Raw genomic sequence first — 20,616 nt, 5'->3', positions numbered from 1 at the left:
GTTGTCATTGATTTACTTTTTACTGTGATTTTCTCTTTAGCCTCCAAAGTCAGTGCTCTAAATATCACATTTCATCCAGTGACGCATCACATGAAATATATAAATTCTCGATTCATTGCCACTTTTTGAGGGGTTGTAGAAATAGACTGTATAAAAGAAGGTTCTCGATTATTCGTGCACTGAACGGCGAAGCGCAAAATTCCAATAGCTGCAAAGGCAACACCAGCCATACGGAAGCCGCGTTGGTGTTTACTGATGACGTTTAGGGCTGAAGCCGTTGGGCGATGTGGCTAACGCCAGTTAACAAGATAAACATGTTACAATAAACGTCAAATTCAAGAAATAGCTTCAGGATACAAGCGGTTGTCAAGTAAGTGGGGTGTTCTGCAAATGTGCCCGTGGCTGCACGTTTCAGTCAGTCAAACGAAGTTAGGGTGACTTCTTCTTCAGCAGTTAGCTTAGCTTCTTTGCTCTGGTCCTCTGTTGTGTAGCTGTAGCTGGGATGACAGGAGAGCATAGCTAGCCTCTCATGCTAACTACTCCGCAGTAAGTTAACCTTACATTTCTTACTACGCAGCGCGACACCGCTTCATTAAAAACAGCAAGTCACATTGAGTTACTTTGTCATTCGTTTGGAAATAGAGTCTAGAACTAGTAGTGTCGTTGTCCTCTGGTCGCGTGCACTAAAAGTGAAGTCTCATTAGCACGCGGGCTTATTCATGCCCTCGTTTGAATTAAGACACTTCAAAGTAGAGCCAGCATCATGAATAAAACTATGGAGTTAGTTAAACCTTCACCCGCAACGTATGCGAGTAGGTGGCCTATTCTGTGTCTGTCGTGTGTAACGTTAGGTATCAGCTCTGCATGACCACCTGTACGTTACACATCCAGCCTAACCTGGATATGACTTTATGTTATAATATGGGTAGTTTTTAAAATGCACATATCATATTTATGACCCTTCCATGGTGGGGAAAGCCATTAAGTAAGAAGCATTGCTTGTTTTTCTTGCCTCTCAGGAGCAGACGTGACAATGTACTAGATAAAAGAGCAAATAAAGGCAGCAGCCATGAAATGCAGGGGTTAAAGAACTATGCTTAAAACACATACGCTAAAGAAAAGCAAGCCTCAACAATGGGTCTGATTCGCTTTTTAAAAAGTGTCCACATGTCTGCATTTGTGTTATTTAGCCTGGAGCAAAAAAAGGCAACAATAACAACATTAATTGTACTTTTTGTTTTTGTTTTTGACCTGTCATAGCAGGAAAAGCACAGGTGTAGTTTGATATCATGAATGATGGCTCCATTCCATTTAAGCCTCTCCAGTGAGCCGACATGCACAGTGCTGCTGTCTCGGAGCCGGCACACTTGAATGGAATGCAGTCATAACAAATGTTATTAACTTCACGTGTGCTCTCGTGCTATGAGGTGTAAAAATATCTGATGTAAAAATTGTCTGTCCTCTGGTCTAGACTTCAGAAGCAGAAAAAAAAAGAAGAGAATTTTGGGATATAATGGTGAAAGGAGATTTATAACATAAAAACTGTAATGTACAAATAAACACAGTGTTGAATGACATAACAATGTCTGTTTGATGTGTGTTCAGGACGGAGACAAGATGTTAGAATCCTATGTCACACCGCTCCTGATGAGCTATGTGAACAAGTACATCAAGAATCTGAAGCCATCTGACCTGCAGCTGTCTCTCTGGGGAGGAGATGTGGTGCTCAGCAAGCTGGACCTGAAGCTGGATGTGCTGGAACAGGTACTGTATAATGGATGTATTCACTGCTCTCTCTGAACTTCATGAAATACATTTAGAGAAACATTAACTAAAGTCCTTTTTGTTCATACATAAGCCGCACATTCTCCTGGATTGCCATCGGTGTCTCTATGTATTAATAATAATTTGTGAATTTAAGTTAAATCAGCTTTCTTCCACTAAATATCTCCTTCCTGCTTATTAAAAATCTGATATTTTTTACATTTTTATTCTTAATATTTACAACAAATGACTTAAGTTCTGCTTGCTCATACCGCTGTTATTTTTGTAGTGATTTTTATAGGTTGATTCACTTTTGTCTTATATTATAATTATTATCATACAGTTAAGCTATTCATGGCTAGGATCTATAAAATGAGTAATTTGAGCATTTTGGTCTGGACAAAAGGACAAAGCAAGCTTTTATCTTACAGGAAGTGTATTCAACATAGGTATTCAAGAGAAACAGTGAAGTCATAAGTGCATCTCCTTTCTTAAACAAGCATCTCAAAGCATAAGCCAGACAAAAGTATAGTGCAGAGGCAATTACTACGAAAACAATAATTGCAACAGACTAATCCGAATATATATTACAGTATAAACATGACAGAGCTAACATAGCACAGCGTTTTTGCATTATATTCAGAATCTAAGTTGTTTCACTTGGAACATGAAATAAAGTCAAAACATTTGTAAAGAATTAATGTCCTGAGATTAAGCATGTAAGCCACTAAAATATTTAGTTCCATTCAGTCTACAGCCTTCATCTCAGCTACAGTATATATACACATGGTAACAGTGTATTGCCTTGACTAGCATAAAAAAAAAGCAGCAACACTGTTGAGCCGGGCATGAACACAGTATCTTTACTGTCATTTTGTTATTATGGAGGGGTTTGATAGATTTACCCAGATATGTTGCTCTGCTGTGTTATTTTGACACAGTGTTCTTTTTTACACATGTAATGTCTGGATTAGATCAATCTGCCTCTCTCTTCTCTTGAGTGGGTTCTGACTGCTTCTGAAGAGCAGACCAAAACACTACCTAGCTCAACAGAGACTATGATGAAAGTTCTTATTGGAAGCAGCTTTAGGCCAACTGACAATGGGGAATCGTGTTAGGATTTTGATGTGTAATGCTATGTCAAAACCTTGGCAATTATCCCCCCTTTTACTTTGTTTCATTGTATTTCAGATGAACTGTACCTCTTTTGAAATGTGCATTTAGAGATCATGCGCTTAATATAAAGAGTAATTTTTAGTGAAACATTGTTGGGGTTATCAAGCAGACATACTGTAAATCTGTGACAGCCCTTTTCTCAGAAATATGTTTGGTTAATAGTTTTTTTTGGCCTAAACTTCCAGATGAGGCATGTAAAGCTTGTGTGTGGGCAGTCTGGTTTCATGGGAATCGTTCTCGCACAGAGTAGCAGAGTAGTTCAAGATGCAGAGCAGAAATTTCTCCGCCTATGAAAAAATTCTGACTGATTTTGTTAAAAGTGTGACCAATATGTTATCTGTAGCTGTTGTTTTTACTATCCTCCCGTTGTCAAATATTAGTTTCAAACAGCGGTTCAGAAAATGGATGAAGGTTCCAAATGTTCTTGAAGCCTCTGTGGTTATATGCCCACATGTCCTTACAGTGCTGTCTGCATCGCAGATGTAATACTATAGTACAGTTTATTCTTACTATAGTCTCATAACTAGCTGCTGTCATAATCTTTTTATATTTGCTTATTTACAGGAGTTGAAGCTGCCCTTTACATTCATGAGTGGTCATATCCATGAGCTGCGTATCCACGTACCCTGGACAAAGCTGGGCTCGGAGCCTGTAGTCATTACCATCAACACAATGGAGTGCATCCTCAAACTGAGGGATGGAGCCCAGGTTAGTTCTCCACTGGTTTGACAAACACGTTATCCTAAAGGGACAAAACAGGGCATTCAAGACCTTTTTGTTATTTCATTGAAATTCCTTCTCATGCTACTGCTAAGCCTTCTCATTCCATTTTCTCTCTGTGTTTCCAAGAAGTTTTGTAAGGCCTTTGTTTTAAATAAACAAATGCCCTGTGGTTGGGTTTTTGTGAAGAAGGCACACTATAATCATGACTTTGTGTAAGAGAAAATACAACCCATTATTTCATTTTTAGTTTATGTTGGATCCTAATTTAAGTGTTTTAGATGCAGTAACATCTATGTTTTGTTTTTGATTATATTTTTGCATTTGTTCATGTTTCTTAAATTCTAAACATATGTTTTTTTGCATTGCACACTTTGTGGACTGTGAAACCGAGATGTTATTTTTTTATCTTGGTAAGAATGCTCTTTACTGCTTTACTTAAGAGAGGAGCAAAAATAAGAAAATATTGGTAAATCCCAGAAAACAATGGGTACTAACAAGATAAGAACAAATAGTGGAAACAAACTAAAAGAAGAGAAAATTTGTTCATATATTGCTTCCTGCATGAGGCCTTTTGTGTCTGGCCTGGCATCTGTAATGAGCTGGCATGATGATCCCCCCACACAAGCATCAAAGTGGGAATATGAATGTTGCTATTAGGAGTTGGGAGAGTTTGTTATGGAGTATTTTATTGCAGCCGCACTTGCTAATGACAGAGCTTAACCATTTAAAGTGCAGGGCTTATAATGTTGTTAATTTGACACAGCTAAGTAGCTCTGTGTTTCTTATCCATACACAATTGCTCTGATGAGAAATGGATTGGGGAAAAAAAGAAGAAAAGCAAACAAAGACACCAGAAAGTAAATCACAGCCTTGTTGAGGCAAATTATGAATCTGTGCCCTTTTAAAACAATGAATTGGATCTTCATCTACATTTTCTAAAGCTTCTGGGAAAAATAAGTAGATTAGCGAGTGCTGTAATGTCAGTCTGAAATGAGGAGCAGATTTCAGAATTTGGGGATGAAAGTGTGTTGTCATACACACTACCAGAACATCAAGAGATGAATCTGCCTTTATTTTTTTTAAACTGATGGATTACAGCATATTAGCTCTTTATTTCCCTTCTTTGTTTTTTAGGAATGGTTGACTCTACATTGTCAATATGATCCCCCTTCGAGAAGACACAGTACTGTCACTCACCACATCTATCTCTCAAAAAGAGAAACGGCTTCATTGTTCACTGACCAGAAATGTTCAGGGATCTCAAATTTGAGATAGAGATTTAATCTCCAAGCAATGAACAGTGATTCTCATGATCAGGATTTAGAATTGGATTCATAAACAAACTGAGATAGTTTCACATTTATATCAAATTAGGCTGATTGAAGGTACCCTGTAGCTTTTTTTTTTGACCCCGTCTTGTGTGTCTCATGCAACAACGCGTCAACCAATGCAGCAAAGACTGCAAGCTAGTAAACAGGAATGTGAACAATGCTGTTTTCAAACTTCATCAAGCTTTGCGAATGTTTTATTGGGAGGAAAATGCATTCAGCACGTTTGCAAGACCTCAAGAATACACACAATGCGTTTTGGGTGTAAACAGAAACTTTTTTCGTTTTCAAGAAAACTTCCGAAGGCACCTTTAAGCAACAAGAGGGAGATGTTGTCTTTGTAAATAATCTGGAATAAGTGTTATCCCAAAAGAAATGCTTATATTATTAAAATTAGATTAATTATACTTATTTTCATTGTTTTTAGTCTGGTAAATGAAAGTACATTCTTTTAGATTTGTTTTCGCAGAAAAAACGGGTCCTATCTTTGCCACCCATGCAGTTTGCAAAATTGAAAGTGTAGCCCGTCGCTGGTCCTTTTATGGGAAGGCTGGGAGTTTCAAGGCCAGATGTCCCAGAAGAAACACATTTCAAGGGAAGTCAATTACAGCTAATTATATAGACTGCGGCAAAAAAGATTTGTAACACATGAGCCTGAGCTGGCCAGAACTAATGGTAAATATCATACTATGCAGGTGGCTACTGCTAATGCGATCAGGTTTCAGTTCGCTGGAAATTGAAACTTGTTTTGTATGCTTCATACACAGCTTTAGGTCATGTACCCCTATCGGTACTGGTGTAATGCATGTAGTCTCAAAACAACTATTTGTTACAGATGTTTTTAAAAGGCTTCCAGTCAAGAGAAGATTTTGGGGGAATTGCAAAGGACGTTTGGACAAATTATTCAGTGGTATGTACACCCGTGAGACATAATTTGGAGCAAAGCCAGACTTACAGCAGAAGTCCTTCTAGCATGTGGAATTTAAATGAGCCACTACACTTCTCTCCTACAAGTGGGAGGCAGGAGGCTGACTACTGTGTTCTTTAGCCAAGAAAATACTGCCAGTTGACTTCTATGCTATGGTGACTTTTTTTTTTTTTTTTTTTTTTCCATCTTTATTACATTTTTGACATCATAAAATTTGCAATGTCATCTCTGTGGTGGCACTGTCCCACTTTGGTCAGCCCGGAGATAATTCCCTTGATTGAGGGAAAAGGTCTGTTGGCCTTTGTCACATTAGTCTCACAGAAACAAGATTATATTCCTCTGGAGGTTAGATATCCTGTTCATGTGCATGTCAGGCCCTGGTCCAGTTTTAATCAGATTCCAGCAGGGATGCAGGGAGTTTGGCATAGGTGCATGCAAAAACCCAGGCCATGACAGTTCTCCCTGAAGCCCTCAAGTAATTTGGTTGATGGCCCACAGGATTTGAAAAAAATCTGATCTGTGTATGGAAAATCGTACATTTGAAATTCAGTAGATTACTAGTGTTTCTTTTGTCCAGAAAAGACAGGAACTTTGTGGTGGGCCTCATGCGGCCAAAGTGTGGAAATGATAAATTATATCATTAATATGGTTTGTTTTCCTAATTACTGTTAAAGCCTGAGCGCTGGCCTGTGAAAACATCCGTACGTCTTTTGAAGTTCATTAAGGCCTGTGTAATTTGACCAGAATTATTTGGACCTTTTTTTTTAATGTGCGTGCTTCCCCTCGAGAGGAACTGGGTAATATTAGGGATATTCAGATTGTTCAAAGGGCCCATCTGCAAAGCACCAAGAGCAGCTCACAATTACAGTTTCCAGCAAATGTGGAAATTTGGGCGTTTAGCAACACTTGGAGATTACAGCTCCTGCTGACAGTGTAATTGCTTGAAATGAGCTGTAATGAAGACTCGTAGCGCACAAAGTAGAGTAATAAAAAAAAAAATGTTGTCAACTTGTTTTTGACGTTCATTTTACAAACTGGAGGCCATTTACAAACAAAATACATTAGGTTTAATATGTGCCTTGTTATGTCCTAAAGTGACACGGTGCTCTATAGCAAGCGTAGAAAGTGATCGTGTTCCCGCTGCCCGCTCTCTTTGAAGATTAGACACTGTTCAAATCAAATCACTACCACTTTTGTTTAGTTGTCAGATTTATTGCACATGTAGATACTTTATGCTCTTTTATTTTTCTACTAGGTCTCAGTTTCTAAGTCCAAAAGAGTAAATCATTGTAGTTCTTGTATGAGTTGAATAATTAGTGTGGACATCTCCACGTGAAATTAGACTAAGCCCAGGTCTATGCCTAAGCGCTCAATGTATGTAACAGGAGATTGGTCATGGGGATGAAAGGGTTTTGTAGTAGTCAACTTTAACTTCTTTCCTCTTGTGCAAAGACACACTCGATATGGCCCCTCTTGAGTTACTTGATATGAATGAACTGTTTGATCTGGGCCCGTTCCAAATTAAAAAGCAATCTGAAAATGTCAAAAGCGGCACAGGATAAAACAATGCTTTTAAAAATCTGTCATTCCATATACAGAGCCTCCTATGGAACCTGGAGTTATTAATAGAACCCATAAGGTCTCCACGTCTTCTTCTTCCCATGGAAATGTTATGGAAGGAGTTAGCAGCGATCTCCAGCTTTACCAGCTTCACACCAAACTATTCCCATGCGGCACATTTTTTTCTATATTTGGTAGTTTTTTTTCCATTAGGCGGTTGTCATTTTAATGTTTTCAGCTCACATATGGTGGATTTGAGCCTGTTTGTGATGTGATACTGAGCATTTGATTTAAGGCATCACTGCCTCCAAGCTTCCCCCTATAATGAGGAGATTGATAAAGCCTTAGATAGAATTTATTGTGCGGCTGTTTTGAGTTTTGTTCTTGTATTTGTAGCTCGTTGTAGGAGTAACAGAAATGGGCAAGATTGAACTCAGGCCTTAATGAAAGACCTAACAGCTAACATTGATGTAATGTTGCAAAGTTACGGCCACATTTTTTTTTTCTCTTTTTGACATCTATGTAAACTGCTCCAGATGTTGAAGATGAGGTGTGATCAGCAAAGACAGAGAGGTACTGTGCTGGACAGCAGTTACAGTGGATCGTAACACTCTCAGGCGCTCTTTATTTTTTTTACGAGACAAAGATAAGGGTTTGGGTTTACCGAGGAGAGCCTTTTCTGGTTTTGGCTCGGCTCGCTGCTTGATCTGGGAGTTTTATGGCCGCTGAGTGCATTTGCCACTGATGTGGAGGTTCTGATTGATGCATTGCCTCAAGATGATTTGGGGAGGTGCCTCTGAGACTTGTTGGTTTGGCATATGGTCCAAGTAGGCCCTTTCTTCTATTAGATTCCTTCCAAACTATTTTTAGGGCTTTACACCCCCAGACCTCATTGCTCCTAAATAATGTGTAATATGTGAATTAGGGAACCCCCTCCTGAAAAACACCAACACACGGGGCGCTGCTCGGCAATATATCGATATAATATCGATAATGGAGGCTAGATATCGTCTTAGATTTTGACTATCGTGATAAAGGCTGCATTATAGTAAAGTGATTCCGAACTTAACAGACTTCTCTAGCTGCACCATTATTTGCCTTTACCCACTTAGACATTAAATCACCTGCTGGTATATCCATGACTGGTGATGATTTATAAAAAATCTGATTGTGTTCAAATTTGTTAAATCACCAATGGTCAACGATACAGTATCGTCTCAGTATCGACATCGAGGTATTTGGTAAAAAGTATTGTGGTATATGATTTTCTGCATATTGCCCAGCCCTTCCCCAAGTTGTTGTTGGATACTACTTTGGTTTCCGAAGTTAAACAGAAATCTATTGATGTGATCAATCAAATTCACACAGGTTTTTAAAACATTGTGACCTGGTCACGGTGTTTTACTGTGGAAGCTTTAACATGTGGATTTGAGTTTGTCGAAGTGGTCTGTTGTAGTTATGCTTTTCTTTCTGGTAAAATCTGGTGTGATGTGTGAACGTGCTCTTAAGTGATAATTAAAAACACAAGGACTATATTCTTCAAAAATGTCATTGTGTAATCAAGTAATAAATGAAACATTCAATCATATGTACCTTTACTGTCAGCCAGTCTCCTCTGACAGAATGAGAGCCAGTCAGTTTGTGCCTGTGCAGCTCTTCTTTCACAAGTCAGCAAACAAAGGAAAAAGTTAGAGAAGTAAAAGAAAACAGCCCTGTGGAAGTTTGCAATCAGATAGCACAAACTGGATAATCTCTGTCCCAATGCCATCCGGAAATCTTGCCTTTGATTCTCCGGCTCGCAGGGAGCAAATGGCTTACAGAGATTGCACCATAAATCCGTCTGATCATCAGCTCAGCGGGGCCTTGTCTTCAGGACTGAGGAGACAGAGGGCGCAGACACTGCGCTTCGGAGAATCCCTTTTCCTCGTATGAAACCCCCTGTAGCGGTAACAAAACCCATCTATGACTGTAAATAATAAAAAGATGCAGTAATGTTGGCAAACTGTGGATTCCTCAGGCAGATTGGAAGCCAGAGCAAGTGTTCTGATGAGAGGCAAAGACAACTATAGAGAGACAGAAGTGGATTGGACGTCAGAGCGTATGTGCTTGGGAGTGGGTCTGGAAGGATCTCTGCGTAGATCTCTGTATATTTGCTTTTATTTTGATATAAAATGGCAGTATTTTGATGGCCATGAAGATGAAACCTTCAGACTTTTTATAGTTTAACAGGCCTTTATGTAAATTTATCTTGAAAGCCCACATTTATTGATTGTTTTATGACTCCTCTATGGATTTGCCCTATAAAAATTGTCTCTTGTTTTGTATTATATATGAATGGGGTGCCAATATAAAAGACAATTTTGTTTTATATTGGCAAGATTTGGATATATTTCAGGTGAGACCGGATCCGATGACAGTGGGCAGGAGACGATGACCAGAGGCAAGGGTGTCTTTGTCTTTGTCACATGTTCTGTTTGTTGATAGCCTCAGACAAACCCACTGGGTGACAGGATTGTTCAATAGAAGGGAGGCTTCGACATTTTCTGGTCAGTAAGTCTGTTTAAGAATGAACAAACAAAGTCAAACATCATTTCAAGTCAAATAAATGTTGTCCAACAAAACATAATTCTAGGACATACACCAGTCATTTAATTAACTACGCTGTACTGGTCCGACCCCTCATACAAGCTCTAAACATAAATGAACCCATTGCACTGGTCTCTTATAAGCATTCCGGACTGATTTGAAGCATCTGCAGAAGGCAATACTCAACTGTGTTATTCCAGAAGGCCCTGTTCTCCGCCACCATCGCCCCGTGAGTCAGCCAACGCTGCCCAACCCACAGAGTTTGTCTGCTTTGTTTTTGAGGTTTTGATGAAGTTTTGGTTTTCCTGGTGGAATGAGGTGACTTCAGCTCCTCAGACACAGGAAAGCTGTCGGGGGGCAATAATACTAAAAGTGCCCAACGGCTTCCTGCGCCCAGTGAGTCAAGTGGTGATCAATACACTCTGGGCAGGATGCTGCCGCTCCACTATTTAATCCCTGCTCTCAGGCCATCCGGACTACAGCAATCCCTCAATGGAGCGCATTACTCGCCGGGCGCTCCCGGTGATATTGCAGTCTGGGAAACGATTACCTCGCAATTAGGGCTAATGTCTGCTTTATTAGTGCTTTCTTTGGACAGACATTCTGGGGAGATAATGTGTCGCAATTAGGAACAGCACGTGCTTTTAAATCTAAACAGACACTACAGAGAGATGTTGCATTAAATTAGGGAGCACATTTACCTCTTTATGTTGCTTTAAAGAGAGAGAGATGTTGCTTCATGAATTTCATTTCGTTTTTTGGGTGACTAAAGCAACCCAGATTTGGGAAATCTATCCTTATGTTTATCTTCATGTAACCACATTTATAGAAATGCAATTATTTTTTTTTAACTTTTGGGTGAGACAGAAAGTGACAAAAAAGAGTAAGACGGTAACTAAGTGCTTCTGGGTGTAAATTCTCCGTGGAGAAAGGTAGGCTTGTATGACTCCATGTTACACAAACTTTGGGTGGTCTTTTTTTTTATGTCTCAGGGTGAGTGTGTGCTCCATTTAGCAGACCCTCACCCCTCTGACCTATGAATAATTTAACCCTTATTTTAGAAATGATGACGCCATTAAAAGCAGGACATGTTAACCGGGGAAATCGTTCAGGCAGAGCCAATCAGTAGCAAGCAATTTTTTTTTTCCCAATACTAAATTCAGCCATAGATCTTGTATCCATAACACATTTTAGATGTAACACCTATTGATTCCCAAAGCCAAAGGAGTACTGATCTGATACAGAAGTAGCTCCCCCGCTCTACGTTGTGTGTTGGGATACGAGTTAGACTCGACTTGCCTCACAGTGTGGCCGACTCGGTGGTGTTTGCTTTTATCTTGGCCAGCCAGGGCGCCTGTAATATGTTGGTAAGAGAAGAAGAATGTAATATGAATAATTGCACAACGTGTCACTCTCCACGCTGGGGGAGGGAAGCGAAGGGGATTGTGTGAAGAAGGCTTATGGTTAGCTGGAAAAATAATAAACATGCAGATCTTGAAGGAGTGCATCGCCCCTGGCTTGACATTGGCCATATTGCTTGTTTAAAATGACCAACATGATTAAAAATTCACATGCAGAGTTGAATGCTCCGATCTTTCATAAAAGCTTTTTGACAGTTATAATTTCCAGATGACAAGAGAAGGCAGATATATTGGCATGCTGATTGTTTGACATACAGCATCACAGAGTATCAACTATGAGTATGAGGTAAAGTCATATTCATATTTCATAAAACTGATATTAATATCTGAAAAGTTGAAAGTAAGGCTTGATATTTTAGGATGTGGCTTAAATGTTTGCAGTGGTACAAAAGTTTGACCTCAGGTCTTTCTATGAATTATTACAACTTATTGAACACATTCCCTTTTAGAGAAGAAGATTCAAATGTGCTCTTTCAGCTTTGCAGGCTGGGCTTTCTAACATCATTTTAATTGGGGAAAGATGTGAAACTTTAAGAGCAGCTCAAAACAAGCCAAAGCAACCTGAGCAGCAACAAAGGGTTAATCCTCTGCTGCTTGTTCCAACTAAAAACAACTTTGCATGCTGTTCTTTTGCACAACTATGTGTTCAGACATTAAGGATTAAAGACATTATACCTCAAACATTAGTAAATAGCAGGTATAACAGATATATAAATATACATTTTCAAACTGTATTTTAACCTTTTGGATTTTTTTCTTTTAACCTCTCAAATTTTAAAAGAGGACTGCACTCTGGCTATTCGCCAGCTCTTGTTTTATTGGTTTGTCATCCAAATTTAAGTTAAGAACTGAAAAATGTCTTCTTTCATTACGTTGATGAAGACAAGGGGAGACCTGAGATCCCTGGTCAAGAACTTGGTTACGGCTCCCAGGATGAAATTGAAATGATTTCTTTTTTCCAAAGTAAGGTTGACAGTTTTCCATCTCTCAAGTAGGCTGATGAATGATGACAGCACCTCAGTTGCTCTGGAGGCCGTGTATTTAAAAAAACCTATGCAAACACGAGGCCTGTTGCATTCCGCTTGCGTGCTCAAAACCTCCTGCAATATGGCTTTGGTATTTCTCAACACTGACGGAAAGTCCTCTCCCATTTTTCTCCGTTTGATTTATTCTATCTTGCTGGTTTCAGAACATTGATACTCTCCAAGAACACTTAGGCCTCTGCAGTGCATGCCTTCCAGCTGCACTTCACATGTGCAATTAAGTTGTCGGAGTAGCCTCAGCCACTGCTAGCGCTGTTCCTGGAGGATGACGCTTACATCGTTCAAGGGGTGCTTATGTCTTGTATAATGTACTTAATATTGTGTATTAGATAACGGGCAAAGCTGGGAACGGGGATGGTTCCGTTTTGGACAGATGAATGGCGGTTAATGATAAAATCAGTTCCTGACCTCAGTTTTTAGAACCCCGCCAAATTATGATGGGAACATTTCTATTGGATGCTCGTTTTCTTTATCATTTGTAAAGATTATTAAGTAATTTAATGTAGGAAAGTAGCAATGGTTTGCTTGAATAGTTTAGCTTTATTATATATAACTAGGTGGTAGTTATTATCTGGATTAGAAATGAACAGGTTAAAGTCTATGGGAATTCCCCCATGTGTGTTTTAGTGGACTCGTCTAAGATGTGTGTGTGTGTGCGTGTGCGTGTGTGTGTCAGGGGTCTGCGTGGAGTGTTTTATTGTAGCTAACACATTGCAGTTATTAGCATTAGGGGGTAGCTGTGCCAGCGTAAGCAGCATGCCTCACATGCTCAGCCTGGGCTTGTGGTTAGCTGATGGAGACATCTGAAGGACCAGAGCCTCTCAGATCTAAATCAGGAACAATTTCTCCCTCTTTCCCATTCTCTCCCTGTGTGTGTCCCCCCCCAACTCACTCTCCCTCTTTTCTGTCTTGGCTTTTTGTTCTCTCCCCGTTGTTTTCTTTCCTTCTTTTTTTTTTTTTTTTTTTTTTCCACACTCTTTGCTACTTTTCAGCAGTGAGACAAAAGTTGTGCGTGTCAGGTGCAATAATATTAAAAGTGCACTGCAGGTCACCAGCGGGAACATGGCATGTTAACATCAAGAGGTCACTGGGCAGAATTTCAATGGGCTCCGATGAAAGGAAAACGGAGACAGCAGTGATCTAGACCGTTCAGCCTGATTCCAAATTCCATCACAGAACCTCCATCAGAACTAGTCGCTAGCCTTTCTGTCTGAATGCCTGCTTCTTGGCTTTTAATCAAGTTTTGGGATTAGAGTAACTTTGACTTCAAATCTTTTGTCTTAACGGCAATTGTGGAAAACAAAACATTGTTAGTGGGGATGAAAGAACGCTAACAAAGAAAGCACTCCCCCTGCTTTGAAATGTCTTAATGCTAACCCATCTTACTGTTGCGGAGAAATAACAAGCACAACATGTATTTTGTAACAAAGAAATGGATTTTCACACGTGAATGCACTGGCTTTGAGATGTACTAGATTAATGGAGACTTATGCACACTTTAACTGGAGCAGCATCAGCTACTGTAACTTAAAAACAAGATTGGTTTCTGCTGGTGTTTCTTAGATTATAAAACCAAAGAAAATTTCTTGGGGTTTAAACCAATAGGACAGAATGTTGGTCCACAGTAGAGCTTAAACGAGTCACATTTATTAGAGGACAGTATTGGAATTTGGCACAGATTGTAACATATTACTGAGATGCCTTAGTACAAGTCCTTGTCAAGAGCATTAAGCTCAAGGCTTGGTTAGTGAGTCTTAACAGTTGAGGTGGTTTTACTGTGTGCAGCGTGCAGATCTTTTTTGGTCTCTTAGTAGGCAGATGGGACATCTTACAATCTATCACTATAGTGCTACCTGAGCTTCGACAGTGTCTGATGACTGTGCAGCCGCCACAAGTCACACGTTGACGTACATACCTGTGTGCATGTGATAACCTCCCATTATAATAATGATAACAACTGTTCAATACTTAGCTTGAACAGCAGCTGGATTTTTGCAGTGTCACAAGGTCACGCAAGAATCGTGGGATCACATATCACTCAAAAATCCATCTTGTCAGTCTTCAAATATTGTTTGGGGTCCAGGTAGCCAGAGCACGACCAATCAGCATTGTAAGGAGCTACTGTTAGCTAGGGGCGTGGCTTAGGTGTGTGTGAGACGACACAGAGAGGCCACTGTTTGTTCTAAACAACAATGGCAGATGCTAAGAATGTTAGCATACATGCTGCAATAGCATCAGCTACATCAGAATGGAGAGTATGTATTCATGGAAAGAAGAGCAAGGAATGCCACTGAAGGCTTTTCTCCAATCGCTCGTCCCCCAAAACGCTGTGGCAAGATTGTGAGTGACAGGTAGTTCATCCAATCACCTGTCAAGTGTTTTTTTTTAGACGCATGACAGACCTTTAAGCTTTCAATGTAGACAGAATCAGAGATACGTTTTTCAGAAAGCAGCTCTCCACTCCATAAAGACTCAAAAACCTTTATCTTCAATTCTTTCTGGCCATATGGTTAGAAATGATGGGCTAAATCTATTTTGACCCAGTGAACAGCTGATTTTGCAGCAGGCAGACAAGAAGTTTTCTGACCAGACAGGGAGGATAAGTAATCATTCAACCATTTAACTTACTTACCAATTTGGTGTGCTCTCTTCCAAATAATCCAGCTCCATAGCTATCCATTCATGAAATGAAATGCACACTTTGGGAGCCTCCTTACCCCGGAAATATGCACCGACATTAATGGTTTGTAAGAGTGGCATTTAACAATGTAACTGGCCAGTCATAAGCCACAGAACAGTGCATTGTCCATTTTGAATAAAAAGAACATATTCCGACAATGTAATCGATCAAATCGCACTTCAGGATGTATTTTGGGGGTGCTTTGTCGGGTACTCTTGCATGTGCCATTTTTAACAAACCAGGCCGGCATCGCGGTTAGAAACCTTCATTCTCAATTTCACTTTACTTCTCTCTTTCTGAAAAATATAAAGACTCTCAGCTATATTTTATATTGGTAGGTTGTTGCTCAATTCCTGATGTGTTTATTAAGTACTTTGAATTAGATGTTCAAGATTTATCTATTTAGGTATTATTTCTTTGACTTATATATTCAGTTCAACATTATTCCAGTTTGTACAACTGTAATACAGTCAACCATTGGAGTAGTTATTGGCTGATTATTTGGCTATGGGCTTTTTCCTGCTCAAAGCTATGGTTATTACATCGGTCTTCAAAAATCTATAGGTCGACCTCGACTCAGAAGTCAGATGTCTTTCTGTTGCTGCTGCCAGAGGGTCTAGTTCATAACTGGGATCCCTGTTTGTCTTCGTTGTTATTCTGGGCATGTTGGAGGCAGATATTAAACATAGCCAGTTTGACTTGGGTACTTGGCAGAGACCTCCAGCATGACATCACCAGTGCAGTGTTGTAATTGTGCATTCTCATTTTGGCGTTGGACTCTTTTCCATGTCCCTGCTCCCCCATCTTTAATGAACATATTATATCTTTGGGCTTCTGAGAGAAAGAAGGCCTGTGCTTGGAAAAATAACCTAGTGCCTTTTATTGTAACAGTTTGCAGGGATAGAATTTGTTGCGTTGCACTTCTGGTTTTACAAAGCTCGTACGCATCCTTTTGAAACGATGCTAAAGAAATCCCACAAGCCTGTTTTATTCTCTTTTGTGGTTGTGGTAATTATAGAAGTATGAAGGGTTTGAAAAACACAAATGACAGATAATTCGTTTGACTATAAAGAAAATAACAAGAGATTCAAGTAAACCAGAGTGGGATGCATCATTTTATGGATGGTCTCCCCTTCATATGAAGTCGAGGATATTTAGTTTAACTGACGGTTAACATGCAGTATGTCCTGAATAGTTTGCGGCGTGTGGTTTCACGAAAGAAAACTGACTTGGAAAAAACGTTTTATGAGAATCATAAGAGCTTTATTTATCAGGGAGTAGCACATTTATTTTAGCTGCTTGTATTATTGTGCCATCTTTGCTATTTTCTAAGAGTTGTAAACCATTCAATGTTTACTGATTGTTTAAGAAGCATTTTTTCACATAAACACTTCACATTCCAAAATCATTAAAGCAGCTTTTTCTTTTGGTGGACTGCTTTGTAAGCTGAGTTTGTTTCAGAAAAGTTGCACTTCCTCTGTTACACTGATCTTACACCGATTCACACGGACCTTCTCATCTGCTCAGAGAAACAAAGCTAAGGAATACACAGTTCAGTCGGTTGAAATACTGAAGCACATAGTGTACATTTCAGGACGGTAATATTTCATTACTGCAGTACACAGAAGGCAGTGGAACCGGGGATTCTCTTTCTCAGTAGTGGATTTAATTACTCGAACAGAGGGGAAAAGGGGGAGAGAGGGAGAGGGACCACATTTTTGTAATGAGCTGTTTTCATTGAGATAATTATTCAGAATGTCACACAATGTGATATTCATCTGGGCTCTAATCCCTCCAATGCCATGGATTCCAGCTGCACGGCTCTGTAGCGTTTTCGGGAATATGGGTCTTTATGTTTTGTGTGGGAGACGTGCCCATGCTATTGTATGTGGTGTTGCATATCAGTATTTTTTCTTTTATTGTACATTCGTATTGTAGTTGTATGTGTTGGTATTTATATGGGAATTACAGAGCAATACTGGTAGTATTAAGAACGTTTGCTCATGTAGTGGAGAATGTGAGAAATCATGTCCTGCAATTCTGGCTGGCAGCGGCCTTATCCAGTCTACCTCCGTTTGAGGAGAAAATGAAACCACTGTCTTTAATCATGGTGTAATGGCTTTCTGCATTTGTTACAGTTTCATTAAAAACCCATTAGCAGCTAATTTTTAGTGTGGGCTGATGGATGTGTACGAAAGCCAGGGGACGTTAAAGAAAAGGTAATGTGAGTCGACCCACGATGAGCTCTGTTCTCTCCAGCTCACATTCCAGCGGGGGTCGTCATCAATGGCCGCGTACCGTTTTTTGACATTACTGGAACCATCCCAAACAGTGACTGTATGTTTCGCAACAGCGGGCCACTTTTCACGTCTCCATTCCCTCTCGGTGCCAGCTGGAAGCCATTTGTATGAGAACCAAGGTCATCTGTGTTTTAAACAAGCTTCAGACTAGCTGGTTATGGATGACATGAGGAGGTCTAGAATAAGCAGAGAGACAAAGAATATCACACCGACATAGTTTGTGGATTAAGAAGATGAAAAAGGAGTGATATTGTGCTGTTTGTGCTGTTCCCTTGCAGCCAGTATTAGAGAGGTTTTCTATTATTGTGTGGCAATATGTGTTGTCTGTGAGTGTTTTGGTTGAAGGAGGGAGGGAGGTCTGATTGCTGGATCCTCCCAAGGGATGGTGCTCCGTGGGCCCTGACGTGGGGGACAGGGCCTCTACTTGTCAGACCCAGCGAGTGTGTCTGTGTTTGTGTGTGTATATGAGTGATTTGGAGGAGGAGGGGTGGTGGTGGGGGGGTCTGTCTGAGATAAGGAGCTATTGGGTTTCCTTCATTTATTTTCTCACTCCATAGGCGTTCGCCCTCTACTGCCTGGCCTCCAATCTCCAGGCCTGCCGCTTTTGATGTCAGCATGAGTTCGCTCAGCAACCTGCAGAGCAAAAAACAACAATAACAAAGAGCATGTTTATCCAGCAATGCTCTTCGGCGTGCACCCATTAATCTGCCGAAACTGTGTGAAATTGACCAGTTTTAAAAATGTTTGGGTTTCAAAGATCAGGCAGTTGCAGGCATGCGGGGTAGTCAACTGCTAATCTCTGCCAACTGTTTTTTCCCCCTGTGTGTTCAACTGAAATTGAAAGATTGCTTTGTAATTTGTGGAGGAAAAAAAAGAAAATGTCATATTTTATTTTCAAGAAATATATGTTGGGAATAGAAACAAACTGTAGCAATTTTGTTTTGTTTTAGGCCAACATATGTCAAAGTGAAAGCCTCAAACAGCAAGAAATAGCAGTAAAACCATTATTCTGTTTTCCCCCCACACTTTACACTGAGTAATGTACACGTTATTTCCAGTACGCTTAAATTATATTAAAGTGTATGTTAAACTTAAATTTGAAATGGTTTAAACAGAAGGCTGGAAAACACATGCATTTAGAATAAATTCAATTGGACAACTTCAGTTATTACGTCCTATTAGGTGTCATCACACTGTTCAAACTTCTGCCTGCTCTGCCCTGAAACGTCCACTTCGCCAAGCATATTTGTGTTTCTTTTTTGTCATAGTTTTAGTTCACAATTTACACATACATGACATGGCCTGTGGCAGTTAAGACTTGACCGGTTTCAGGTGTCTGAGAGTTATAGCTCGTTTGTTTGTACTAGTACAACTGTGACAGTATCTGCAGAGGTGCTGTTTTTAATAGCTGGAGGTGGTGGCGGGGTTCGGCTAATGTGTTGAGCAGCTCCAATGAGGGTCGACCCTCCAGACAGGCTCAACGCATCTACTCCTAGTCCCTGACCGAGCCAGACGTCTGCAAGGGGGACAGAGGTCAGGCCTGGCCTTCCTGTGCCCTAACCCTCCATGGGTGCCCACTTACCCTCTGAGTAGGGGGTCCCCTTTGCCTGTCACTCACACTGCCAGGACCCGCTCCTTTTTCTTTTCCCTCTGCTTTTGTTCTGGTCTCATTGTCTCAATTTTGGTCTCTACTTTCTCTCGCTCTGTTATTTTTTCCACTTATCTCTTTGCCTCTTGTCCCTCTTTTCCTTTTTTTTTTTTTGCTACCGTCATCTTTGGTCAACAGCTGAGTTGACATGCCTGCAGGGGAAGCAACCCCCCCACCCCCCTTTCATGGGCCTTCTGTCTTTCCCTCCTTCTCTATCCCTCCATCCCTCCCTCCTTGTCCTGTGCCCTGCCGTGGCATTGGAGGGATCGGTTTACCCGGCAGCAGCTGAGGCGGGCTTCATTTGTCCCAGGGCTTCCCTCTGAAAAGGCATTTTTCCCCTCTGGAGAATTGCTCACTGCCCACGGTGACATTGAGCGCTTAATTGCGCTACTTCCAAATTTGGCAGTCTTGTTCTTTAGTGGCAGTTTGAGCCGTTGAACTCAATGTACTCTTGGCCTGCAGGGCCAGGCATTCCTTTAGGTAGAGATACGAGAGTCCGCCGGGGAGCGAGACTGTTTCTAATTCTGATGTGCTCGAGTAGTGTATTGTGATGTAAACTAAACACCTCAACATGTTAGCACGTCTCATTATAACTTCACCTCATCTAAAGGACTTTTATTTTTTTATTGTTGTGTCTCTAAATATTGCGGATCCAGCATTAGAAGCCGGGAAAAGTGACAAAATGAAGTGTGAAAAATGAGCAACAAAATTTACATCTCATTTTCCTCTCAATCTCTATTCTTTGGAACCTTGATGAAGTATTTATTATTCTTTCCCTTGTGTTTACCAATTCCCACCGCTCACTGATGGGGAGAAAACTGACTGCATAGTGCGGCCCTACCGCAAAGGCCCTTACTGAAGTAGAGTGTAAATATTTCTGCCAGAGCCTCTCTCGTCTCTTTTGGCAATTGCGTGTTTACGTTACCGCACCGGGGGGATACACACTTCTCCCTCTCTCTCTCTCAAGTGTATCCACAACTCAAATTATGCAAAGTATGTTTAAAACCTAATCTTCATTACTCAACCACACAGAAAGAAAGGGGTCATTTAAACAGTGTCTGAACCCGGGAATGTGTGTTAATTATGTGGGGTACGTGTGTATATACAGTATGTACAGCATGTGACTCGCACGAAAGGTGGCGGTGTGGGTTTTCATTTGCTCGTCTGAGTCTGCGTAGATGAGGTCCGTTTGCACCGGGTAGCCAAATATATTTGGTTTTGACACCCTCTGTGTTTACATTCGTCAGGATAAGGGGTGACTCCTGAGACACTCCGCTGCCACGCTGATCCCCCCTCCCCGTTTAAATGCCAAACACATGTGATTGCCCCCTGTCTTTGTCTGGATTGTCTGACTAACTCAGCGCCCGGGCCGACTGTGAAAAGGTTACAGTGCCGCAGTAAACCCTAATCAATGCCATACTGGGGGTTAAATCACTCAGCTCTCCACCTTTTCTCTGAT

The 20,616-nt window shown here is 40.6% G+C and overlaps 1 protein-coding gene across 1 annotated transcript in view; it reads left to right on the top strand.

Annotated features, from left to right (window-relative positions):
• Window positions 1–263: 263 nt before the first annotated feature.
• LOC129110086 (intermembrane lipid transfer protein VPS13B-like) overlaps window positions 264–20,616 on the top strand; it is a 328,960-nt gene continuing 308,607 nt past the window's right edge. The window contains 3 exon segments of the mRNA XM_054622236.1: window positions 264–370; window positions 1,606–1,764; window positions 3,505–3,648. Of these exon segments, the coding sequence (XP_054478211.1) occupies window positions 1,618–1,764; window positions 3,505–3,648 (291 nt within the window). The 5' untranslated portion in view covers window positions 264–370; window positions 1,606–1,617.

Source organism: Anoplopoma fimbria, chromosome 20 (genome assembly GCF_027596085.1).
Source record: "Anoplopoma fimbria isolate UVic2021 breed Golden Eagle Sablefish chromosome 20, Afim_UVic_2022, whole genome shotgun sequence".
In the NCBI taxonomy this organism is placed as follows: Eukaryota; Metazoa; Chordata; class Actinopteri; order Perciformes; family Anoplopomatidae; genus Anoplopoma; species Anoplopoma fimbria.
This window is presented reverse-complemented; position numbering and strand designations above follow the sequence as displayed.